The sequence below is a fragment of the Cryptosporidium sp. chipmunk genotype I genome (assembly GCF_004936735.1).
Source record: "Cryptosporidium sp. chipmunk genotype I strain 37763 chromosome Unknown contig_5, whole genome shotgun sequence".
Taxonomy (NCBI): domain Eukaryota; phylum Apicomplexa; class Conoidasida; order Eucoccidiorida; family Cryptosporidiidae; genus Cryptosporidium; species Cryptosporidium sp. chipmunk genotype I.
The window spans coordinates 202,284-228,713 of NW_027125619.1; the positions used below are offsets into that span (position 1 = coordinate 202,284).

The 26,430-nt window shown below is 32.1% G+C and overlaps 8 protein-coding genes across 8 annotated transcripts; 4 read left to right on the forward strand and 4 right to left on the reverse strand.

The window, feature by feature from the left end:
• Positions 1–634: 634 nt before the first annotated feature.
• On the forward strand, positions 635–2,749 carry ELE39_003253 (domain at N WD40 repeats; the record flags this gene model as incomplete). Its single annotated transcript, XM_067346595.1, has 1 exon — positions 635–2,749. One exon carries the CDS (start codon positions 635–637, stop codon positions 2,747–2,749), a length of 2,115 nt encoding a protein of 704 aa, XP_067199833.1.
• A 66-nt stretch (positions 2,750–2,815) lies between these two features.
• On the reverse strand, positions 2,816–3,727 carry ELE39_003254 (RING finger containing; the record flags this gene model as incomplete). Its single annotated transcript, XM_067346596.1, has 1 exon — positions 2,816–3,727. One exon carries the CDS (start codon positions 3,725–3,727, stop codon positions 2,816–2,818), a length of 912 nt encoding a protein of 303 aa, XP_067199834.1.
• Positions 3,728–4,665: 938 nt separating this feature from the next.
• Positions 4,666–6,033, forward strand: ELE39_003256 (Vps9p RAB5 like RAB GTpase binding involved in vacuolar sorting; the record flags this gene model as incomplete). The annotated part of the gene is made up of 1 exon (XM_067346598.1): positions 4,666–6,033. One exon carries the CDS (start codon positions 4,666–4,668, stop codon positions 6,031–6,033), a length of 1,368 nt encoding a protein of 455 aa, XP_067199836.1.
• A 221-nt stretch (positions 6,034–6,254) lies between these two features.
• Positions 6,255–7,799, reverse strand: ELE39_003257 (ELMO CED-12 family; the record flags this gene model as incomplete). The annotated part of the gene is made up of 1 exon (XM_067346599.1): positions 6,255–7,799. One exon carries the CDS (start codon positions 7,797–7,799, stop codon positions 6,255–6,257), a length of 1,545 nt encoding a protein of 514 aa, XP_067199837.1.
• A 1,231-nt stretch (positions 7,800–9,030) lies between these two features.
• ELE39_003258 (transmembrane domain) lies at positions 9,031–11,766 on the forward strand (the record flags this gene model as incomplete). The annotated part of the gene is made up of 1 exon (XM_067346600.1): positions 9,031–11,766. One exon carries the CDS (start codon positions 9,031–9,033, stop codon positions 11,764–11,766), a length of 2,736 nt encoding a protein of 911 aa, XP_067199838.1.
• Positions 11,767–12,223: 457 nt separating this feature from the next.
• Positions 12,224–13,765, forward strand: ELE39_003259 (epsin like ENTH VHS domain involved in endocytosis vesicular trafficking; the record flags this gene model as incomplete). The annotated part of the gene is made up of 1 exon (XM_067346601.1): positions 12,224–13,765. One exon carries the CDS (start codon positions 12,224–12,226, stop codon positions 13,763–13,765), a length of 1,542 nt encoding a protein of 513 aa, XP_067199839.1.
• Positions 13,766–13,832: 67 nt separating this feature from the next.
• On the reverse strand, positions 13,833–15,524 carry ELE39_003260 (mannose-6-phosphate isomerase; the record flags this gene model as incomplete). The annotated part of the gene is made up of 1 exon (XM_067346602.1): positions 13,833–15,524. One exon carries the CDS (start codon positions 15,522–15,524, stop codon positions 13,833–13,835), a length of 1,692 nt encoding a protein of 563 aa, XP_067199840.1.
• Positions 15,525–15,952: 428 nt separating this feature from the next.
• On the reverse strand, positions 15,953–26,158 carry ELE39_003261 (HEAT repeat family; the record flags this gene model as incomplete). The annotated part of the gene is made up of 1 exon (XM_067346603.1): positions 15,953–26,158. One exon carries the CDS (start codon positions 26,156–26,158, stop codon positions 15,953–15,955), a length of 10,206 nt encoding a protein of 3,401 aa, XP_067199841.1.
• Positions 26,159–26,430: the final 272 nt, after the last annotated feature.

A 26,430-nucleotide genomic window follows, 5' to 3' on the forward strand; every position in this document is an offset into this window, starting at 1 on the left:
GCTAGCGCCAAAAGTAGTGGGTTTTAAATTTATATGCAAGTAGAAATAAAACACAATATGGGGATTTAAATAGAAGAAAAGGTGGGAAGTTTTGAAGAATGATTTGAGCCCAAGTTAGCTGAGATACTCAGTTCTGCTTGTTATTCTTTATACTTTTCTCTTTCTCATAGCCGGGCAGTTTTTTCTTTCTTCTGAGCTAAATTTTTATCACACTCGCTTGTCTATATCTTTCTTTGCATTAGTTTCTTTGTTTTTCAATATTTTTTTCTCATTTGCCACATAATATTTATTTGATTTCTTAATTGTATATGGGGAAAATATGTATACATTAGGTACTTGATCACCGGTACTGAGTAGTAAGGAGGAATGAATCAAAGAAAGAGAAGAAGAGATGTTGTATTGAATATAAAGAAAGATTTAGAACGGGAGGGGCTTAAAAGTATAAGCATGAAAAGTACCGGTGTTTCATAATTTTATGCATCATGTAATTATTGGGGTGATTTCAAATTTGACATTTTGGCGCCAGGAGAGTTTTTAGTCCCGAATTTAAATAAAGCAGTATTAAACTAATGTCAAAAATCCTGGTTTGGAAATTAGGAAAAATTTGAGCCAGATTTTAGAAATATAGATTTCAATGAAGATTCATCTAACTTCTGATGAGATTAACTTGTTGGTTTATCGTTATTTGATTGAGAATGGGTTCGTACATACAGCTTTTAGCTTTAATTCCGAAGCAAATGTTCCAAAGAATCCATTCTTTACAACCCAGATGGAGAGAGTACCCCCGAATGCTTTAGTGGGGTTTCTTCAGAAGGCTCTGCTTTATATTTACTTAGAGTATCACACATCAGACGAGACAGGGGAAGAGATTAGATGCGAGGAACCTTTTTCCATATTCAAGAGACATGAATGCTGGTGTAGACCTTTGGAGCAGATTGGATCAAATGCAGAAGTTGCAGAAGCTCAGCCTTCTTGTCCAGGCTTGGTGTCAGCAGGCGGAGTGGAGGAAAATATGCAAGTTGATATCTCTTCACATACAAACAAGAGTACTAGTGCTGTGGAAGATTCAATAGATACCTCGGTTCAACCTCCAGCAAAGAAAACTAGAAAGTCCAGATCTATTAGCTCAAACCCCGGCTTAGATTCAGTAGTACAAGCTAATGAACTTGATTTACAACAAGGACAAGATGAAACATTGATTCAGAATAATGCTGTATCGGAGTTTTCTCAAGACCAACAAATTGAGGCAGGATCAATAATAGCATCCAAAGATGATTCACTACCGAGGTCTGGGATAGACGGTGAAGTAAAAGATAGCCCAAACTTATCAGTAAGTATAAAAGGAGAATATTCAAGAAGTATAGAAGCGAAGCAAATTAAAAGTGAGAAAAGTCCTACAACTATGACAGATGATCCCTCTGAAGTGGTGATGTTTGAGAGGAATAGTTGCTATAATGGAAGCAATAATAGTGTTATTGGTATGAGTAACAATGTTGGTGTAAGTTGTGGTAATAGAATGGATATTGATACAGCTGGACCAGTAACTTTGCCATCCTCTGATAAGTATTTATCTGAAATTCCACATTTCAAGCTTTTCAGGGAGGGAAGTTGCTCGAATGGAATAAGAGAGGTTCAATTCAGCAAGAGACAGGAATCTCCAAATAAGCTTGTTATAACTTGGGAAGAAGGATGCCCAGAGCTTTGGGAAATTGATCCAAATAGCCAAGAGAGAAACTTAAAAAGTTCAATCATGCTTTCAGTTTCTGAAGGAGGAAATATGATAGCTGGGACAGTAGTAGCAATGAACAGTGATTACATTGCAATCGGGTATGAAAATGGAAGAGTGACGTTATTTTCCTATAGTGGGAAGGAGCTTACAACGATTAGAAGTAGCCAGGAACAAGAGTCCCCGATAGTTTCTCTCAAATTAAGCGGATCCAGTGAATACCTGGCAATTGGGGATGCAGTAGGGGACGTAATGGTTTTAAGAATAAGTTTTGAAGAATCATCAGGGTGCTACACGAGCCAAATAATTAATAAACACCAACATAATTCAGCAATATTTGGACTTTGTTGGTGCAATAACGATTCATTCTTGCTTTCTGGGTGTCTTGACAGACAAATTACGGTCTTAAATATAAAAAATGGCGTGGCGAAGTCTTTTAATCAGGAAGGTCCAATTCTCTCAATTAATCAAGTAAGCCAAGAAAGTTCTTTGGTGACTTGTGTACTGGAGGGGGTTTCGAATATTCCAATTTTAAAGATTTCCGGAGATGATAGTATAAACCTTGATTGTATTGCAAAGATTTCTATAGATAATGAAAGCTTGGGACTTAAGGAAGAGAGCCAAAATACCCAATCCTCACCTCAAATTAATTTCATTGAGAGCAATATATTGGATGGAGAGGTATTCCATATTGTAGCAACACCATATAATGTTTATTTATTTGACAAACTTTGTAATTTGGTATCCTGCCAGAAGATTACAAGCAAGGATTCAGAATCAAGCGAGATTGTCTCCATTTATGTTGATAATAAATCTAAAACAATTCTTGCAGGACTAAATGATGGATCTATAGTATTACTTGAACTTTCATCCCTTAGAATTAAGTCAAAGTTTTTGGAGCAGAATTCTCCAAAGAAACTGAGTTCACTAACAGGAGTTGGGCTGGTTTCAAAAAACTCATCTGGGAAATTGATATTTGTTGGAGGACCAAATTTACCTGCAATTTATATTTTTGATAATTAATTTGTTATTGTTACTATTATTATTAATTTTTCTCCCTGCATTTAAAATTTAGTTAGTCTATCCTGTTTAATCAGTACGTATAATTTTGAATGATATGCTTATAATATCTTTGTACTCTTGTTTCTTTTGATCATCTTTTGCCAGCTCTCCTATACTTGTATCCTTATCAAAGAGATCGAGGATTTCGTTTTGATTTTGGTAATTCTCAACGCTTTGAAACTGGACGTCAAGTTTTGAATTAGGTCTTTCCTTTCTAAGCTTTCCAAGTATAAATTGCCTTAAGTAACTTATCTTTACATGTATTGGAAGTCTCAAATTGAATGTTAGTATATTGCTTTTAAGCCTGAATTGTTCAACATTTCCTTCAATTGGCTTGAGTAAAACTCCAATAATTTCAAAATCTTTTGAAGCAGCAGTTTCAGAAACAGACTCATGATGTTTTACTTTTGAGATATCAGATTCTTTCTGATAATTTACTATACTTTTAAACTGCTTAATATTATTTGAAATAAGTATTTCTTGATGCTTTCTCTCAAATTCACCAGCTTCAGGGAAAAGTCTAAAAGTTAGCGTATCCATAATGGAGTCATTCCTCAGTGACCTTCTGGATGCAATGTGTAACCTACATTGAGGACACTCCCTTAATCCAATTCTAACACACTTTTCAATACACTCTCCACAAAATCTATGCAAACAGTCCTTAACAACCATTGTTCGCTGAAGAATGCGAAAGCATATCAGGCAGTTAAAATCAGAGTATAAGTCATTTTCTCCCAATGTAGTTACTTTTGATAGAATGCTTTCACTTAAGCCGTATTTATTTAATGCAGTTTCCCCTTCTCTGGTCAACTTCCTCTTGGGACAAACCACTTCAAACGCCTTCAAACCTTTTGGAATCTCTATCGAGCTCACCAATGACTGGTAAGTTGGATATTTCTCATAGAAATCCTCATTTGCAAGATTTGGATTTAGATCCATGATTGATGCGGATTTAATCACATAAATTTTACTGGAATTATTTCTTTTTGGGCGGGCCCTTTGCCAAACAAAATTATTTGGGTCCTGTTGAGATTAATTTTCAATGCATGCATTGGTTTTCTGGGAGAATTTAATGAAATTCTTGGATTAAATCCTTACATGATTGGAATGGATGTTTTTCTCGTTTAATAAAACTTCATGAGGTGCTGAGTACGGAACTTAATCATCTTTAGTTTTCATTTTAAAACCTCTTATTTTAATATAATTAAATATGTATATATTTGATTAAAACACATACTAACTCATTGTAGTCTGTGCTCAGATACATTTTTTTCACATGAACAAATTTCTATACCGGCGTCCACATAGATTTTACGTTGCATGCAATAAAATAAAAATGAAGTAATATAATTGCATGGGGGAAAGAAGCAAAGCTGACATAATTCAAGTACAATCAGATAAAGTTTTGTTTTTTTAAAAACTGTCTAAGTTGAACTATGAAGATTAATCTTTTTTCTTGATTAAATTAATTTTAGGAAAAAAAGCTGAAGTAGAGGTTTGTTATACTTCCGCGAAGTGGTAACAATTACGTTTGGGTTAACTCATTTTCAATTTATGAGTTTGAAAAAGAAAATTAGTAGATTATATAAATAAAGTGGGAAATTGAAAATAAGAGAAAGGATTTGGTGAGTAAAGGAAGATTAATATAGTGAGAGAGAGCATGGTAAGAGAGTGAGAATAGTGGGAATTGGGATCGGAATTTAAATGCAAGCGATGCCCAGTTTCTTTATCTGGAAATAAAATAATGAGAATTTTAAAAGGAAGTGGAAAAAAAGCACTTGGTTTTAACAATCAAATATTACATACAGTTTGCCGCCAAAGGTGCGAACCCACAAATTTAATATAAATTAATATATTATGATCTAAAGAAAAGGGAAATGAAATTAATGGAGTACAGTGATTCCGTGACGGGGTCTCCGAACGATCTGTACAGGTCAGATTTTGATGGAGTACAGTACAATAATGAAAGTCCCGGGTTGAGAGTAGAAATTGGGAATTCCAAAGAGTTCGTGAATTCCGAAGCATGTGAAGGCTTGGAAATCAAACCTAGTGATGAAGGAAGTAACTCAGGTGGTAGCATGGAAAATCAGCAGACAAAAAGTGTTGCACCTTATAATAGATTTTTAATTTTGTTAAAGGATAAAATGTGCAGTGAAATAGTTTTTTTTGTTGCAAAGTTTATACAGCAATATCCACGCCTGGATGAAGGGCTGTTGGATTTAATTTATGGCGAAAGTAGAGAAAGATTTGATTTAGAGGAAATAATTAACGGGAATGAGGATATTGGTACTCAGGCTCTTGCAAATATATTGCATTCATTTGTAAGGTTTTGTGGGGATTTACTTAAAGAAACTAGAGTCTTTGGAAAAGTTGGTAATGAAGAAGAGGAAAAGATATTTATAATAGAAGGTCTTGAAAAGTTGGTAACAACTAAGTTATACAATGTTTTATTTGATGCAGTTTCGTTTGAAAATGATGATGCAGACCACTATTTATTTAGAAAGTTGAAGGTTTTAAAAACTTTTGTAAAGCTTGATCACTTTGATATTTCAAAGCAATATGTCGAGACTCTTCAATCTGATAGTTTGTGGTTGGATATTTGTAAGAACGAGCTTTGCAAGTTTATTAGGGTAAAATCCCCAAAAGATAAGGTTGTATTAATAGTGAATATATGCAAGATACTTTTATCATACATGAATAAAATTAATAAAATGAAACTTGAAAGTGATTCAAATTCAGGAGATGAAAGAATTCCATCTCCTCCAGCTGCAGATGATTTACTTCCATTATTAATATTTTGTATCATTCAAAGTAATCCAACAAAAATTAAAGCTCATATAGAATTTATCTCATTATTCAGAAATTCTATATTATTGGTATCTGAAGATTTATATTTTTTTACTCATTTTTATTCAGCAATCACATTTTTGGAGAAATTAGATGGCAGACAAATACAGCTTAATATAGATAATGCTATATTTGAAGAACAATTCAAGTCATCAGAAAAGAAATTATTTGGAAATAACTTATTGCATTTATTGATGCCTTATTCAGAGTCTAGATTGAGTTTTCAGGAAAAGCAAAATAGGCTTCAAGAAATTACAAGTAAATTATCATCTTTAAAATTGTCTTTCGAAGATTATAATTCGTCAGATGAATTGAAGATAGGTGATATACCTCAGTTATTTCAAGAGTACAAACAACTATTGAATTTATTTAAGGAATTAAAGCAGAACTGTGGTTAATATTAGGTCTCAAGTTCAATATTTATGTAGCAGGAATTCAAATATATTCAAAAGATTTTACTTAAATGACAGCAATAATATTAATAATAATAGATCTTATATAAGAATTTAAGCTAAATTTAATAGTGCTAATTATAATAGTAATTATATTTAATAAAAATAAATAAATAATAAAAAAACTTACAAATACATGAATTTCAGATTGGCAACATCTCATCAATTCATAATTCCTTATTGTCTTCGTGGTATATTTTATCAGACAAAGGAAATTGAATCCTCTGCTTAAATATCTGAGCAATACTAGGGAATTCGAGAATATTCTTAGGTTTTCTTTCCATCCAGAATGAATGGAATTTAAGAAAAATGAATGAAAAAAGTTCACAAAATATAACAAGCATATTCACATCATTTTCAGTCTTATAAAAAAATGGAATAATTCGATGGTCTCTTTGATTCAACCAATCTCTAAGCCAAGATGTAATATTGATTCCCGTGACTGCAAATGAATACCAATATTTCGAATTACTTGATTCTTTATGAATTAACTTAGATTCAAATGGATGCGCTAAACTGAAATATAAAAGACATACAAGTGCAAGTATACCAACTCCTCTAAAATCACTATATGGTTGATCACATCTTTGGAAGCCCAAAAGCTCCCACTTAACATTGGTTTCTTTTGAAAAATAGCATTCCCAAAGTGAGTTTAATAAATCATTATGACTCTGTTTTTCAGGATCAAAATTGATTTTTGCAAGTAAATTGACTAAATACCTTGATTTTGTTGCATTATGAATATATTTAAGGTTTAGTCTAAGTTTTTTTCGGAAGTTTATTAAATCAGTAATTCTATTCATTTTTACTTGAATGATAGTTTCAACACATTTATCAATTAAAGAATTATTAATATTACTCAATAATAGATCAGTGACAAGTCTTGGATCTGCCGAGTATATTTTTCTTGATTTTATTAGATATTGTTCAATACAATATGGATTAATTGGTTCAATATTGACAAGAAGCTCAATCTCACATGGTTTATTAAAAATTCTTCTGGCGGATTTTACTATTTGTGAAATTGGTTGTCTAAAAAATAAGTTTGGAACTGGAATATGATAATATTGCTCAGATAAAGCTATTGATGCTCTTGTTTTTCTAATTGAGGATTTACCAATCGAAAATTGTTTATTATTTTGAAAAATTACCCATGGAAGAGATTTTGAAAATGTTATTCTTTTTGGGCAACATCTATTATTTCCATATGCCTGAAAGTCGTTGTTGAGAAGTTTAATATTTTCTTGGGTATTAATTCTTGCATTATTATTAAGATATTCACTATTATAAAGAAATTCATCCGAGCAAATTATTTGAATCATATAATAAGCAGAACAGTATTCATCATTATTATTTAGAATTGGAATTTGTACTTGACTTAAGAAATATCCTTCGTTCAAGTTAAAATCTTGTGGAATTGTTGATTCTGCTGAATGGATTTTTGTACTATATAACGAATTCTGATTATTTTGAAATTCACTACTGGCATCTTCTGTATTGCAATTCTCTTGATAAATATATGGCTTATTATTAAAAATTAATCTAATGTTTGTTGGAATTACACCTCCAACCTCATATGAAGCTAGAAGTAAATTATTACCATTATTATTTATATTCACATTATTATCGTTACTTGTTTTATAGTCTAACCTATACTTAGGTTTGCTCAGGTCAAAACTGACATTACCGTTATTTACATCATCAAGTTCCATAATTGGGTTCAATTCTTATCATAAAATTAAACCTACAGCTACTGTGATCTTAATATGATCAAGAGTTGACAGTTAAATCAATTTCATTACCAAATGTCTCAGTATTTCATATTATTTCGAGTATTCAAGATTGAATTTTGAAATCTAAGCCGGTGCAAAGGTATAATCCTGTGCAATATTTTTCAGATTTTAAAGGATTTTTACTTTCTTCCTTTGGTATTTTATATTCAACTCCTTATAAATCAATTAATTTCAGCTAACCCTTTCAGAATTATACCCGTATTTATTTATTTTCTTCTCAAGCCTTCCTCAAAAGCCCGCTATTTGGTTGACATTTTCTATTTATTATATTTATATATTAAAAATATATTAAAGCAAGCCCAAAAAAAGTTACACATACACTCGGGTGGCACTCTTGGCGCCAAAAGTTTGTCTACAGGTGCATATAAAAAAAAAGAAATTATTCAAAAGAAATATTCAACATTGAAATTATGTGCAAGAAATCAAGTGTTTTTCCTGCTCCTGAATAGTTTTCATTTTTCTTTTTTTTGTGGAGAGTATAGTCTATAATTGATAATACTACAAAATGTATGAAGTTTCCTCTTTCAAAAGTATTAGTAGTGGTATGGGGGAAAGGAGTGAAAAAAGAATGCCTGTTAAAATTTTGAAGATTAAGAAATTTATTTAAGAATTAGAAATTTTATGCACATTTATTGTCATTGTTATTATTAGTATTATTGTTACTTTAATATTTGAATTAGGAATATCTTTTTGGTTTGTTTATTATTTTTCTTTTCTCTTTCTTAAAAAGTAAGTTTAAATCTATTCTAATGGTTTGTTTACTATATATTGTAGAAGTGTTTCTTTTCTGGTCAATATATAACGCAATACTGGGCTTTCAAACTAAGCAAATAAATAATTATTGAAGTAAAACAAGTTTCTCAATTTTATTCCCTTAATAGATTAATGCAGTATTCAACTCATTTTCTTATTTCTCAAACAAACAAAAAGATATTTTTAATTAATTTAAATATAAATAGAATTAAAAAAAAAGGAAAAAAGTGGAAAGGCTAAAAGAGACATTGAATGCATGTAAATTAATTTTTCGTGGGGGAAAACAAAGAAAATAAAATGGCGGGCTAAGTGGCCAGAAGAAAAGTAAAAATAATAAAATAATAATAAGAAAGACTGGCAGCTTGAAAGTAATGTATAAAATAGAGAAACCAATATAATGATAGAAAAGGCGAAGAGAAAATCAGAAGTTAGAGATTTTGGAACTCCTGGAAAACACAACAGTGTGAAAAAATGTGAAGGTAATGAATTTAGAACTCCAATAATCTTGAGTTCCAGAACAAAAAGCATCGAGAAGCCTGCCCCTAAGTCAATTTATCTAAATAAAGCTTCTGAAGGTGGTCATACCGGTGTTGGAAGGGTAATTAAGTATTTGAATGCGCGGGATGCATGCATGCAGAATGACGTGTCAAAAGTTATGCAAACATGCGAATTACCGGTCAAACATGCAAGTGGAATGTGTGGATTAAAAAAATTGATAAGAATATTTTTTCGTGGATTCACGTATTCGGTATTCATATTATTTATTTTGCTGAGTATTCTGTCATTAAATACATTAATTGAAAATAAGTATTCAAAATTGGTTGAGATTTCTGAATTGATTACTTCAGTAACAATACCATCAGTGGAAGATATTTACTTTTTTAGTAAGGAATCTAAAGAGTCTGTGAGAGAGGCTTTTAGGTATTTGAGTGGAAATAAGGATGTTGATTTATTGTCAGTGAGAGAAAAGAAGAAGCAAAAAGAGAGAAAAAGGGGCCAAGAATTATCAGAATTGTCTAAAAATGAGAATGAGGCAAATTCTTTTAAGTTGGGGTTTCACAATCAATCTTTCTTTGATTTAGGTTATGATGGATTATCAATTGAGCATTATGATTCTTCAAGTGCCAGTGCAGATGCAAACTATGAAATTGTTTGGAGAAAAGAGTTAATTAAAGATGGGAATTCAAGGGATCAATTAAAATGTAACAGTGAGATTCAAGATAAGAAAAATTCAAAAAGTTCTCCTTCTGCTTATCCTAAAAAGGAGCAAGAACAAAAAAAGGGGTTAGAAAGTATTAAAGATCAGTTTCATTTAACCAAATTAGTGGAGATAATACTTGGTCAGAGTCAATTGAAGGAAGAATTACAAGGAGAGAGTGCGAGTATATTGGAGCTATTATGCTATCAGAATTTCAGCTTCCAAGAAGGAATCTTATCAATGTATTATAGGGAAAACGACCATGGAATACCTTTTAAAGAATATTTTCTCAAATCTGATCAAAAGGTTTATCCAGAATTAGTTAAAAGATTACTCAATAAAAGAATTTTGAATTTATTGGGAATTGAGAGACAGTATGAATTGTATATTACTCCATCCATTAGTCACAATTACAACCACCAAGTAAAAGTAAATTCTAAAGAAGATAGAAAAAGTGAATTTCATAATCTTTTCAGAGTAAGTAGAAGAGTCATAGTCTCCTCTGGATATGGTAATGAGGAAATTCGTGGTTTTTGTGAATATCAGAATAACTGGATATGTACAAAATATGAAATGTTAGTATTAAAGCTGTTGTTAGAATATTATAAAGGAGCTGGAGAAACTTTTATTTCTTACTTTTTGTCGCAATATAAAAGTAAGATTGTGGATAAGAACCTATTGGACAACATTCCATTTTTTACAAAGGATCAAATTGTTGTGATAAATAACTTATTTCCGGGGCTGTTTACATCATTTCAAAGGCTGACAAATAGTATATATAGTAAGATTGATGACTTTGAAAGGAGAAAGAAAAGGTATAATCATCACTCCAAGTATTATTTTGATAAAGTTACACAAGAAGAAATTAATTGGATCATATCTCTGGTACTATCACATTCCCTTCAAGATAAAGATGGGAACATTGCTTTTGTTCCATACTTTAACATCATTCCTCACAATAGTGTTAAAGCCGGGGATGGTTGTAGTAAAGCTCAAACTGTAATACATCATCCAAGTGAGCTATCATTTGATTGGAACTTCTCAAAATCTCTTGACAATGGATGTGATCACCGCTCTGAGAATACAAAAAAAAATGATTACACTATGATTTATTCATTCTACGGTCATTTAAATAACATTAAGTCCGTTGTTCAGTATGGTAAGCTTTTATACAAGAACGAGTATTCTACTGTATGGTTTATGAGAAAAGATGAGAAAAATACGTATGGATTTAAGGTATTGTTTGGTACCAGTACTATTTTGAATACTATGAATAATAGTTTAGCTTATAAAGACAATTTACCAAATTGGTTATTGAATTTATCAAGTAATAATAACACAGTTCCAAAAATTCAAATAAATATGGATACTCAATTTGTTCACTATATTTCTAATACAAGAAAGATTCCAATTCGAAAGAATAATAAGGAATTAGGGATGAAATACCTGGAATGTAATGAGTACACATTCTACAATGGAATGGGATTAGGTTTTGGGACTATTCAATTTACAAAATCGTCTCTGGTTGGTGGGATTAATGGATCAGTATACGTATGTTTAAGAGAAATCATCTTTAGGAATATTCAACAAAAGAGAGGAAAGGCTGGAATTCTAGCTAGTTTTAGTATTAGCGAAGGAGTTCACATTCAAAAAGAGAAGAAAGAGGAGATTCTAGCAAATATTATACATAGCAACTGTGTTAAGAGATCCACTCAATTGGAGGATGTAAAGAACCTACTAATGCATCAACTTAGTCAGAAAATCGAAAAAGAAGAAGACTTGAGGAATTTCTCAAGCAAGATTAAGCAAGAGATTAGAGTTAACATTAAGCTTTTATATGCTACCATGGAGGAGTTAACAACTATGAGAAAATGTGTGTCATACTTTGAAGACCTGATTTTTATGATTTCCCAGGAGAAAATCAAATCAAATTAAAACTTTCGGACTTTTCTTTTTTTCTTATTCTCTTCCTTTCATTGAGTAGTCCAAAATTTGCCTGGAAATCTAAAAATGCAAGTATACTTGAAAAAATAATAAGTTTTGGCGCTAACCCCATTTAAATATAATTATTAATATAGTATATATTATATATATATATATATATATATATATTTAAATAGTGAATTTGCTATTTAAATATATATATATTATGTATATAAATTAAATAATACAAATTAACTAATCAAGTCGAAAGAAGAAAGGATCAATCATATAATAATTTCAAGATTGAGTATTAATAAAGGAGGAGGAGTAAAATAAATATAAATAAATACGGATATTTAAAAGAATTGGGTTTTTGCTGGTTAATGCATTTTGGAACAAGTTAAGACTAAAAAGTAATGTTGGCTATTTGGAATGGAAAAAGAGTAAACAATAAAGGAAATAGAGAAAGATGGAGTTGAATGATGTAGGTCGCTTGTTAATGTCAATGACAAGAAAAATGAAGAAGACTGCATCTCAGATAGTTCATCCTTTAACACAATTGGAGAAATGGTTAAAGGAGGCAACGTCAAATACAAATTGGGGATGTTCATCCACAATTTTGAATGAGATAGCACGTAGTATGACGGATTACCACGATTACGTTCTGGTACAAAAATGTATAGGAGATTGTTTAAGTGAAAAGGCAATAAAGTGGAGAAGAATTTTTAAGACTTTAGTTTTAGTGGAATATTTACTAAAAAACGGTATAGATCGTTTTGTTGATGATTTTAAAGAGTATATGTATAAAATACGTCATTTACAGGATTTCTATTATACAGAAGAAGGTAAAGACAAAGGAGCAGGTATTAGAGAGAAATCAAAGTATATATTGAACTTAATGAATGATCCACTACTATTAAAATCTGAGAGAAAGAAAGCGAGAGATAATCGTGGTAAGTATATTGGAATAAATGGAAGGAGTGGAATAGTTGGAACGGGAGGAGTGGGGGGAGGATTTATTGGTAGAAGTAACTGTTCAATTACAAGTACGAAATTCAATAATAATAAGTCGGCATCTACATCAATTTCTTCATGTTATTCAGTGACATCAAGTGGTATAAATGCGAGTAGAATTGCAGAATTGTACGATCCTTATTGTCATAGTAGTAGTAATAAGGATGAGGATTATTCATCTTCTCGAGCTGGATCTAATGTAAGCGATGGTTTGGATGTGATTAAGAACGCTGGGATTGCAGGGTCAGGAGGAGAAGCCAACACCAATTTTTCAGAGACTACCAATACTATTAATACTTCAGTAAAATTACCAGGTCCGCCATCTTACTCGAATACTACTTACAGAGGAACTGGAGCTAGAAGGGCTCCAATGGGAGGGGGAGGAAACGGAATAAGGAGGGTGGAGGTTGCGAAGGACGGCCATGGATTCCCTGGAAATGGAACGGTATGGATTTCTGATGAGTCTATACTGAATGCAGCTCAAAAGCTGGCCAGAGATAGTGTAATGGAGGGGAGGGAGGACGAGGAAGAGGATTTGCAATGGTCCGATTGGAATTCTTTTGTTGCAGCAGAAGCAGCAACAACAAAAACAGGAAGTGTAAGGAGAGAGGGAGGAGCAGTAGAGGGTAGTTCTCTGAACCAGAGGGGAGGGATAATTAGTGGTAGCAGTAAGTGTTGCAACGCGCCATCATTGAATCCATTTGAGTCGGATTGTTTAGGACTTGGAGCTGGAGATCTGACTCAGATGGAGATTGAAAGGAGAAAAAAGATCATGAACGAGTCTATTGTAGCGGGTGATTTGTTGGACTTAAATTACTCATGTAATAGTATTGGAGGAGAAGGAGAAGAAGGAGCTGGGTTTGGCTTCGGCTTCAGCAAAGGTACCGAAAGTGAGGAATATGTCTACTACGACAACAGCAGCAATGGCTTTCAACAAGAGAATGGAGGAGCCTCTGTTGGAAATAGCAGTAATATACATATACCATATGGATTTTAAGATGAAGAGAATGAGATGGATATTTGTTTTACAAGTATTAATTAGCATTGGGAGAGAGTGAGCTTTACTACGAAGAGCTTGCTACTGGAACAGGAAGGACAGGGAGAGTAACCATAGCGAACTTGACGTCCTTTGGTGAGAGATGATGGAAGGAAATTTCAGTGTTGCACTTGACTAGAATTGCTTTCCCCTGAAGAATAACAAAAGCTTTTGAAGGCGAATTATCATAATCATGGGATAATGATGAGGAGAAATCGTTACTATTATCGTCTTCGGGCTTTGACTCATTAAATGAAACTGTACAATCACCGCTTAGGCACAACAAGAGGGAGTAAGGAGACGATGTAGGAGTTGAGAATTTGAAGGAATTGGAGTTTTTAAAACTAATAGAAAGAATTTGGACGTGGTACTCTTCAACGGTATCTACAAAGTAGTCAATTAGGGATGAAGAGGATTTAAAGGCTTTATGGTTCAGAATGAGCTTTGAATTGTTTGACTGAAAATTAACGGCTTTAATTAAGGTGGGAACGTCTTTAAGTTTTGGGGTCAGCCCGCATCTAACAACATTATCTGAATTGGCCATGCATTCAAGACACTCTCCTGATATATATGAATGAATGGTACCTGCGCCAATAAATATAGCGTCTCCAGGATTAAGTTTGTAGTAATTAAGTAAAAGAGGGCTGATAATCCCAATATCCAGAGGAAAATGATGATGGAGTCTGAGAATAAGGCCTTCAATTAAGGCAATTGCAGTACTAGTATTAGTTTTTTTTACTGAGGATGAGGATGACGAATACAAGTCTTGATTCCTCTCAAGTCTAGTAACAAGTTTACTTAGAGCATCATTTATAGTTTCAGGCTTAGAATTGAGCATATTTATAAATAAGTCTTTTTTAATTGTAAAAAGAGGATCTTCTTGGTTTTGATCATTACTATTAGTACCAATGGATGGTAACTTGTCTCTTTTGTATTTATTAACAGTCTTTGAAATGAATTCTAACGACGTACCAAAAATTTCAAGAGTCTCTGGAAAGCTCTCAAGGAGGGAAAGGATCTCGAGAGTATCCTTGAATCCACAAAAAGTCTCGAATTCACTCAGTGCAATAGCAATCTCAGGCTTGTGGTTGTCATCTGAATAAATGCAAGGAAATGCTGAATGAAGCTCTTTTGCAAGAGCCTTGTCTGGATGAACTTGTAGAGATAATGGCTTGGAAATTGATAAAATCTTCAACAAGAAAGGAATCTTATTTTGGTTTGTAGTATTAGTACCAATATTGCAAGATGAAGATGATGAAATCAAGGCTTGTTTCGCAAAACTGCAAGAAATTACGTCATCCAAAGTAACTTTCTCAAATACTTTGCCATTAAAAGAAACTTGACTTGGACTTGAGACATGAGATCCATACCAAAGTTCTGCGTATGGTTCTTGTTCATCAAAATCTTCTTCCTCTTCCTTTTGTTCATTATTCTTATTGTCAACCTCTATTAGTCTTTTCTTATTGTGATCCACCAATAAACTCCCCTCTGTCGCCTTAGTCTTTTCCTTGAATGTAAATTCAATAGAATTTGATATATCACCATTTTCCATATTTAACGGTGAAGTTAATTTACTACTTACCAATTCTTTGACTTGTTTTAAATTTCTATAAAAAACCTTGGTCAAAGCTGCCTTTTCTTTCTTACCCCACTCATATTTCCTCACTACTGGAATAATTTCCACATAATCCACCTCTTCTTTGATTAAACAATCATCCATTTTTTTCGATATTCTTTTGTTTTGATTTTTTAAATTATTTCCACAAGTACCGATTAAAAGGCGGGAACTCGCATGCAATTTATTTTTTTATTTATAATATAAATAAATACTTTTACTCAACTAATATTGTTTTTAAGCGGGATCAAATATGAAATGATGTGTGAAAATTAAAATTTGTACCTGCTCGGTATATACCGAGTTTTTGAGCGTGATTTTCGCGCCAACAAATTTGAAATAAAAGAAATATGTAAAGAAGATAATTAGAGAATATTTTTGGAAAAAAAGGAATAATCGATCAGATAAGAATGTATTAGATGTATTTTTTTCTTTTTCTTCTATAATTCTCCACTAAGTCAGACTAGAAATCACTTTTATGCTATGATTGAAATATTCAACATTTTTTTTTATTTAAATTTGTAAGTTAGTTGCTAATTACTAGCTTTAGATAAAACTCTTCTAGAATACTCTCTAATAAAGTTAGCTTTCTGTTGATTTAAATGACCGGGATAAATTTTTTCAATAGCACTAATAATTTCAGAAATAACCAATTCAAATTGAGAAGCCTCTTCATCATAAGTTCTGTTGCTGCTATTGTTTTTCTTAATAATATGTTGATCTTGATTTTCTCTCAATTGAATAATTAACTTAATCAAAGATACCAAGAATTGTTCAGCTTTGAGCTTAACAGCAGGAAATTTTGAGCTTAAGGATTGTATCGAAGGAAGTGATACAAGTGAGAAAAGAATATCTTGTGATGAAATACGACCAGAACCTTGAGTTCTTGAATCAATATCTGATTGTTTAATAAAATTCCCAAAAGAATAGCATGATAAATTTGAGTAAATCTGTTGCTGGAACAATCTTCTAGATTCTTGAGATTCCACAATCTTCTCACAAATCTTTTGAATCTCAAGAATCATATGAGTATCTGAAAAAGATGGAAATAAAATGAGTAAATCTTTTTCAAAAATGAGAGGAAGTACTTGAAGAACTATTGAAGCTGAAAATGTGTCATTATTTTCCACAGCTGTTTTTGTTAAATTATATAAGAAATTTAATGACAACTTTCTTAGTTGAGAATAACTGGAAGAATTCTGACTATTATTATTATTATCTTGAACATAAACTAAATACTTGTACAATATAACAACAGTTTTTTTGTAAATCCACCAACTTTGATTCTCTAAGATTTCTTCCGGAAGTATTCTTCCTCCTATCATTAATTCCCTGTTTTTTATACTCAAATACTTGTCAATATTTTCCGCTATACCTGTTTCTCTCATGTTTCCACTGTAAACATCTTCTTCTTCTTCCCCTTCGCAATTGGAGATAATATCCTCCTCAAAATTTCTCAAAGAAGAATACATCTTACTCCAGCCATTGGATTCACAACAACTATTGAAAATATTAAGTATATTTTTATCCTGATTAAGTTGACAACCATTTTGATCATTAACAATTAATAATGGAAGTAATATATCCTTAATTTCTTCCTCTTGACAATAATTTATCAATATTGAAGAAAGAATCTGTCCAGAAATATCTTTAATTGCGAAATCTTTAGATTCTTCCATATAAGACAAGGCCATCCCTATTAATTTATTCCTGAGTAATTCAGATATTACTGGCTTTGTTTGATTTTCTCCCAATTTACCTACACTATTTGAAAGTAATGAAAGATTAATTGACGATAATAAAGCATTCATTGACTCTCCTGACTGACTCTGTTTACTTGCTAATGAACATAAGTCACTCAAAAGCACTTCAGCTCTATTTCCAAGTAATCTTGATAAGAATCCTATTCCATAACTACACTGTTTTCTTACATTTTCATTAGGATCCAATAAAAACTTTACCAAAATTGTCTGAATCTGTGGTAATAATGGACGTAATTGTAATCCACATGACTCTAAAAATATTACCAAATTACTTAATAAAGCTCCTCTTACCGAAGATGATGTTGTCCTATCTGAAATTGATCGAATTAATGGACCAACCAATTTAACAGCTATTGGCTTCAAACATTCACTATTTGTTAGTTGAATAACCTCACGAAGACCTATTGCACATTCCTCTTTTGAATCTACTGATCCTTGTGATATTCCTTGAATATATACTGATGAAATTGAATCAATAAGTTTATTACTATATATTAAAAGCTCATTATTTTCAGATCTTACTGAAATGTCTTCTTTATCCATAATTGATTGTAATACTTTACCATTTAAGATCTTCCAACTATAACCAATCAATTTATTCTCAGTAAAACGTTTGCTATTGTCAATTGGATCATGAACTAATGTACTTATAGATTCTTTCATTACATTACACACTTGAATCACAGATTTTCTTGGAACTGATGTTGAGAACAGATGAAAAGCTTTAGATGCTGATATTCTTACTTGTTCTGATATATCGCATAAAGCCAAAGGTATTAAATATTTTATTAATATCGAAATTGATGTTTCATATATTGTACTAGAAGCAAATAATGACAAAGTTAAAAATTCGATTGCTTTAATCCTCATCAATGTTTCTCTCTCCATAATTAACTCGCTAAAATCATTAATCTTTAAATTCTCTATTTGATATCTTCCAGAAATGCTTAAATTAGTACTTGGAGTATTCTCACGTATAATATCCAATAATATAGTGGCAAATGATTCCATACTCTGAGCTTCTAATGATTGTATAATACTCATCATTGCTTCTTTTGAAGATTCTTGAATAAATTCATCATATTTACCATCAATATCTGTACTAATTTCTATCAACTTTGGAACGATCTCAAATAATGAAGATCTTAACCTGTTTTGAGACGGTATCTTTGACATTGACTTAATTATCCTTATTTTATTAATCGTCATAGGGTCGGAAATAACTCTTGGAAGGATATTAGAAACTATCCCAGAATGAGATAACTGAATAATAAGCTCAATAGTAGAAATCTTTGGATCTTCACCCTGCTCATTATAATCCCCAATAGTATTATTCTTTGTTGTAAGTATTTCGTCCATTAACCAATTGATAATTGAAAATAGAATTTCCGTATTTTCAGATGCAAAAATATCCAAGCATTCAACCGAATATGTTCTTACCGTTAGATCTTCATCACACAATCCTATTTTAACAACTGGCAAAAATAATGAAATTAACGCTTTCAACTCACTCTTTCTTACTGTCTTTAAAATCTCCAAAACACCAACACAAGATCCAATTCTTACTGACCTATTTGGTAAAACATTTTCTCCTGCACTGCAAACCCCTCCTTTTCCAGAAGAATTTGAATTTGAATCTAAGCTTATTGTGCCATCTTCATTTAATGATCCCCCCAAATTCCGATAGAATATGGGCAATAACTTATTGTATAATGTACTTCCAAATTTATCGAGTAAATCCTTTAAACTTTGAACTGCTATATAGTGTATATTTCCATTACTAGATGTAGATAAAGCATTGATAATCCTCCTTATTAGAATTGTCAATATATCTTTCAATGTTTGTGGAGTATTCTGTACCAATGATTTCCATAATGCAGTTGCACTATTCTTAACAGACGTATTTTCATCACTTCTGGCCATATAAATTGCTGCTAATATATACGATCTTCTATGCATCGAAAAACCTGCGTCCCCTAATGCTGATGAATTTGTACTTAAAGCACGTCCAGTAGAGTCCAACTGACTTTTTATTAGTCTATTCAGTAAAGTACCTAAAAGTGAACAACTACTTAATCTGACCCTCCAGCTGTCATTGCCCAATCCCTCCTCCAATGGCTGCAAAATATAAGCAGCATGGTCACTCCCAAACTGAACTACCAAGGCCTTACAGGCTTTAAGAGCAACTTCTCTTACAGAATCAGACTCATCGCCCAACCTAGATAACAGAACTGGAAGAATTTTTGGCATTAATGGTCCCAAATCCTCACCAAAAGACTGTGGTAGATAGACAAATAAACCAATGTAACCCTCTCTAGCGCTTGCTGTTGACACCACTGAAGTAGAACTCGAATCTAATACCGTATCAGATGCCAAACTATTTTTTTGATTTTCAAATTGGGCTTGATCAGACTGAGATGAGCTATCATCGCCACCTTTATTAATCTGGGAAACAATAAAAGGAAGAATTTTGGAGAATTTTTCAATACCAAAAGCTGACAACACCTCGGCCAAAGAAGCTGATACTCCACTCTTTAAAGTCTGTCCAACTTCCATTGATAGAGTCTTGAATAGCCAACTTAATAAAGAAGATGCTTTTTCTTGACCAGTAACAGTTACTAATGCTCTACATAACTTTGCTGTTAACAATCTTATTTCAGGTATCGGATCTGTTAATGTATTATGTATTGAATTTTCAATTAAAGGCAAGAAAGGATCAATATCTGTTTTGTCACTCAATAGTAAAAGTAAAGAAGTCAAGATCTGTATTGCATCCTTTTTCAAATCTGTACCTCCTCTTTCTTGAATAGTTTTTAGCAAAACTGGAAATATTAAAGACAAAGTTGTAATATCAATGGCATGCACAAAAGTAACAGATTTTAGAGATAATAACGCTTTTTTGAAATTCAATTCTGTTGGATCTATTAAAGACGTTATCAAATCCTGAGAAATACAGTTCACCTCTGGATTCTTTATTAATGAGGCCATCTTGAAAAGAGTCTCTCTTGCTGCATCTGATACTTTTGGATGAGAATCTGAAGTTGTCTGATATATTGTCTGTATTGCTTTCGGTAAATAGGATGATAATTGATGTGGTGAATTTAATGCCATAATCCCCAGCAACTGAAGGCTTGTTAACTTAATTCTCCATTGTTTTTCCTCAATTCCTTCTGTTATTATTGGCAAAATTAATCTAGTTCCGTATCTTGATAGGTTCTTAATGATAATTTCTGCAGACTTTTCAGAATAAAAACGAATCCTTTGATCGCCTCCTGAAAACAAGTGTACTATATACTTTAAGAATTGCACTGTATACGGCTCAATAATATATTCTAAATATAAACTTATTGACCCAATACAAAGCAACAATCCCTCCAAGTTATTCACTTCACCAGTTTTTTGGCCATCTTGGCATTTTAATGCATTCTCAATTGCTTCCAAAATACCAAAATCTCTTAATTTTCTAACTGAAATCCCTTTACTTAATGAACCAAATAAATGTGCAGCTCCTATTCGCTCTCCAGGATTCTCAGAATACAAAGCTTTACATAGAGAAATACAATAAAGCTCATAGACTGATAGCTTTTCTCCTTTAGATAAATCTTCAAAATCTACTATCTTATATTTCAAATACCTACTCTTATCCAAGTCTTCGAATCTATTAATCCTCAATCCCTGTTCATTTTCTTGATTATTATAAAGCATCTCAAACAATCTTGGAAGGATTCTAGAGTATTCCTGAGGAATATCTGTAAGCATTGGGAATTGCATTTTTGAATTCAAATCTGATGGAATATTATTTTGACCGTTATTTCTAACTAATGATCCACTAAGTAGCTCGTTAATTATCTTACATGTAATCTTGTAAACCACTGGATCAGAAGTAGAACAACATGATGCTATGCTACCAATAGCAAATGCCAGAAAGTTATGAAACTCCTTTGGATTAGTTCTTGGCCTATATTGAGATGATAAATCCCTTAATATAATCAATATATTGGACGATAGTTTCTGTATATCATGTCTAGAGGATAAAGAGACAAAAAATTCAACAATTACTTTTTGTAGCTCTTCTTTGCTGCTTATATCATATCCTTGAATCTTAATTTTCTCTGGAGAATCCTGCCTATTACCAAAATTACCAACCAAATTCTTCACTGTCTTCTTCTCCTTGCTCTTAAAACTTAAATTTGCCTCTTCTGACGATAATCTTTCCCTTTCTGAAATATAATCCTCGAAAACATTAGAATCAACCATTTGGGTAAGAACAAAACGAATAGACTTTTCTATAAAGGAGAAATCTGACTCATCCAACTTTATTACAAGATCAGATAATATCAAAGCCAATCCCTTCAAAGCATGTCTAGCTTGAATCCTTGAAACAATCTTTTCTGAACCACTTTCAGTAAAGTTCGGTATTACTGAATCAAAATGTCGTATTGTACTCGGTACCATACCTGAAATTAGTGATTTTGTCAAATTATTCGGCCAATCTTCATTTGAAAAGATTCTTCTTCTTTCAAAATCATTAAATACTCTTTCTGAACTTGCTATTACTTTTTGCACAATCTCTGAACAGTGTTTTTTATCAGATACTCGTAATATTGTTTTTGAAATATTTCTTTGCTGTAAAGTTGAGATTACCGGTACCATTTGAATCTCAATTAAATCATCCACTAGCTTCTTATTCTGGACATCCAAATCGAATTCAACCTTGTTTCTTGCTAAACTATAATACATTTCAATCAACTCTTCCGATATACTTGAAATTAATGATAAATCATCTGAAAAAGAACCGTTATTTGGATTACTACTAAATACCTGAATTTCTCTAGCTATGCTTAAATTCATAAAAGTAAAGTAACTTATTTCCATTTTTGAATTATCCAAAGCCCTCTTTAACGATTCCAATGTCAATAGTCTAACTTGTGGATTAGCAAAAACTAGTAATGAAGACACTAAATCCACTTCACCCATATTCAATGGTCTCAACTCTGATAGTGAAACCTTTAAAGGATACAAATACTGATCCAAATCCGCCAAATCACCCAGTGCTAACACATACAAATACAACATATTTGATAAATGAACCATTGAAACTTTTAATCCGCCATGCCTGATTGATACAGATAAATACTGTATCAACTGACTAACTACTTGTATCTGCTTATCTGAATAGGTTCCTCTCTCCTTGCAATTACTATAAAGTACTCTAGAAATTATATATACCAATACTGAAATACCAATTGAATTCTTTAAATAAATCTGCACAGAACTTGGCCTCTTGAAATTTATCGAATCCAAAATCTCCTGCAAAGACATATTTCTACTCTCATCATCTTGCTTTGATAAATATTCAACCATACTCCTCCCTAACCTATTTTTCTCCAATAATAACCTTTCAAACAACCTCTCTAAAATACCCAGTCCATATTGTCTAAGTGGTTTAAACTCCAACATCTTACTACACACAGAATACAAAACTTCTGATAACTCCAAGTCCATCATATGAATAGCCTTACTCTCCTCCCCTAATTCTGAAATCCAACTCAGCAATACCCCCACTATTACATTCACTTGATTCTTTATAGTTGAAATTATCCTTTCCGCATCTTTTCTTAAATTATTCTGCTCTGTCAATCTTTGCCTCAATATCTCTCCTTTTGTCAAATTACTACATCCAGTACCATTATTTGCACCCAAAATGCTGTTGCATGTGGACAAATTATTGCCGGTATTCGAATTTGCATGGCTTCTTGCATTCGTGTTATTTGCATGTAAGGCGGGAGTTTTTGTGGTTTTGGCGGTCTTAGATTTGTTGTCAGCTTGAGACTTTCTAAGTTTAGCCAGTGCAAAGGCGGAAGTAGTTGTGACATTTTTTGAATCAGAAGTACTGGATTTTCCTGTGCTAGAAGCAGTGTTTGAGCTAGAGCTTTTCATAATTGAATCTGATTCTAAATCCTTATTTTTTGAAATTAAATGTTCGCTTGGTTCTTTGTTACTATTATTTGAAGAAGAAATATTATCCAAATTTGAGAGTGTATTATCGAGCCAAGTTAATGAGTTTGTTAGAGAGTTGTAAAGTTCAGAAAACTCACCATATTTTGACTCGCTACTTGTGAAAAACTTTAATTTTGCAGAGATATTGCTTTGCAAGTCCTGAATAAATCCTTGTTTAGAGTTTTGAGATGCCGCCATATTTATATTAAACTCAAAAACTTGTTTCGGATCAGAAATCACGAAATTACCAAACTCCTCTGGCAAGCCATTAAGAAACTCCAAAGAACTAATGAACTTAATTTTCAGTTCTTCTATTAAACTTAAGGTTAATTTTGAGTCTCCGGTTAATGCAATAATGTTCAAAAGGTTCATTCCTGCACTTCTGAATCCAGATGTATCATTTGATGGAAGATATGTCAAATCTTTATATAGTTGAACGAATTTTTTATTCATTTTTTCCTTAATTTCCTTAGATTTTTCCCAGCTGCTAACCAAATCCCTAACCATTGTTTCATGTAATAACTCATTCTTTCTATTCAAGAAACTTCTGGGCCTCACACTCATTGTATTTCGTCCTGAATATAGCAAAGGATGATAACTGCAAAGTAGGAAAATTAAATAGTAAGAATATCCTATACTGGAAGGATCTCCTTTTGAAATTATTTCTAAATTTCCCAAAGAAACCCAAACTTTAAAAAAATCCACTCTAGGTAGCATCAACTCGTTACAAATCTCATTATCAAGTATCCCTTGTTCTCTGTTCTTATTCAACAAGGAATTTACCGAGCTTAAAATAGTGGCAAAAGAAAGAATCAAATTCTGACAGAAACTCTTTTCGCTCAATAGTGTGCTTACCGCCGCGTGATTTGGCAATGGAAACCACTTCTGTTGTATGTTTGGAACATCATCATCACATATTCTATTCATAATAGGCTTTTTTAAGCCCGGAAGCATTAAGCTGGCCTGAAAAACCTCGACATTTACCGCCGAATACTGAGAAACTGAATAACTCAAATCTCCTTGATCTGGTAAAAATGATAAAACTCTACCCATTTGAATTAAAAAACTAATTAAGTAATTTGCCGACTGGATCTTACTTGGGTCTGATAATGTTAATAGATAAGACTTTAAATCCATTTGCTCTTCTTCCTGTTCCTTTTGAAAATGTATATTAAAGTTTGCCTTGGAGTTTTCATTGAATACTATTTCCGTTAGAACTAGTAAAATGTTGGCTTCAATATTGTTATTTTTATTATGATAGAAGCTATAACTCCCATCTATTAAAGTTCCCAACTTAGGAAACAATAGAGGAGAAGTCCTAATGCTCGAAACAATATCCAGATTCTTAAATATATTAGTTTCATCAAAAACATCCTGAATTGATATGATTTGGCCTAAAACCGCCATAGATAGCCTTTTCAAGTTAACATTCTTATTCAAAGTTGATCCAAAAACTCTTGAAATATTATTGGAGATTATAATTTGTTTCACTCTAGGCTTATCAAACAAGTCAACATCCTTTGTAATACCAAGCTTTCTTAACAATAGAACAGAGTGAGTAAATGATGACATGACTAAAAGTTTACAAGTTTCATTAATTGATGGATCTTTAATCAGAGACTGAACCTTACCAAGGAACTTGTCCGAAAAAGGATGATTCTTAGATCCATTAAATAAAACATAAGATAAAGAACAAATATGTACAGCTAAAGATTTGAAATGGTCTGATGACTGACTAGATACCATTGGAAGCTTAATATCAATTAAAAATAATAATAGATCTTGAGTTTTATTATTAAGATTATAATTAACAGGAATTCCCTCAATTCTGTATCTTGTAAGACTTTCATGAACTGATCCAACTATTAATAGTAAAGAAACTTTACTTTGATCATTAGTTTTGCTTGATGAAATAGCTAATATTGTCTCCTCCAGCCATTCCTGAAGGTTGAAATGACTTGGCGTTAACTGGAAACAAAAATTTAGAGAATTTTGAATGATTTGAATATCTTCAGGGTTTTGATCAGCTTTACCACCATTCGAAATTATACTACCAATAGAACCTGAAATTGCTTCCGATAATATGGGAAACACTTCCTTTAGTACTTCTTCCTTCTGAAAATGGCTTATAATATTTTGGTGAGTAAAGGTCTCTAACAGACTTAATTGACTTAAAGGTTTAGACGAATATTTTTTTAACTGCCTTAATAAAGAATTTATTAAAGGGTTCAGTTCTTGAATATAATTTGGAAGAATTCTGATCATCGATTCTAAGCTTAGCTTAAAACAGGAATCAATATCAGAGGCAATAATACTTGAAAAACCATTTATGATCCCGAAAATTAGCTCATTTGTTAAAATCTGATCAGAATGTACATTTTCTATATAATACAAAACGATATCAAAAACCAACTTTTGTTGGAAACTTAGCTTTTGTGAGCTACTTATTCCAGAGAGCTCCTCAGCTACCCAGTCTTTCCATGTAACTTTGCTAAATAACTCAAAGTATTTTGAAAATAAGCTCACAATCAAATAATATTCACGCCTTTTTAGAGAATGTAAACTATGGGAATGCTTTAAACTGACCGATTTTAAAATCTCCAAAATCTTCTGTTTTGATATTTCATTAAGATCTCCTCCACTCTTTAATGATAGAAACCCTTCCAATAGCCAAAAGCCTGTTATTAATGTATTAAATTTATTAGATAATGACATAAAGCATTCCAAGAATACTGGCTTATCATTCTCTCTCAACCAAGCACCAAAGCTATTAAGGAACTTGCTCCAAATGTTCCTATAGAATTTATTTTGGAGTAGGCCAACTTGTTGTCTCAAGATCTCAATTTCAGCTACTGCCCTTCTTAAGATTTCCTCTTTTTCCTTTTGTGCGAAAACTTCTAAAAGTGGGATTATTCTTTTATTCCCTCCATTTTCGAGTAAGTTCTCGTTTTGAATTAAATCTGTTCCTGGTTCCATCAAAAAACACCCAAAGTGGGCTTTCTTTTCTTCTACACAGTGCAAACTTGAAAAACCACTTTACTTCTAACTAGATGGATTTGCTTGTAATTATGAAAAATATGTTGCTTAGAAGTCTCAGATCCCTCAAGTCCACCAACTAACCAAAACCTACTCTGCTTCTTTAATTTATTATTTAATTACCTTTATTGATACTTTTTTTATTATAATATATATAAACGATACCTCTTACCCTCTAATCTGTATTGCTAGCTATTCTGGCGCCAAATGTC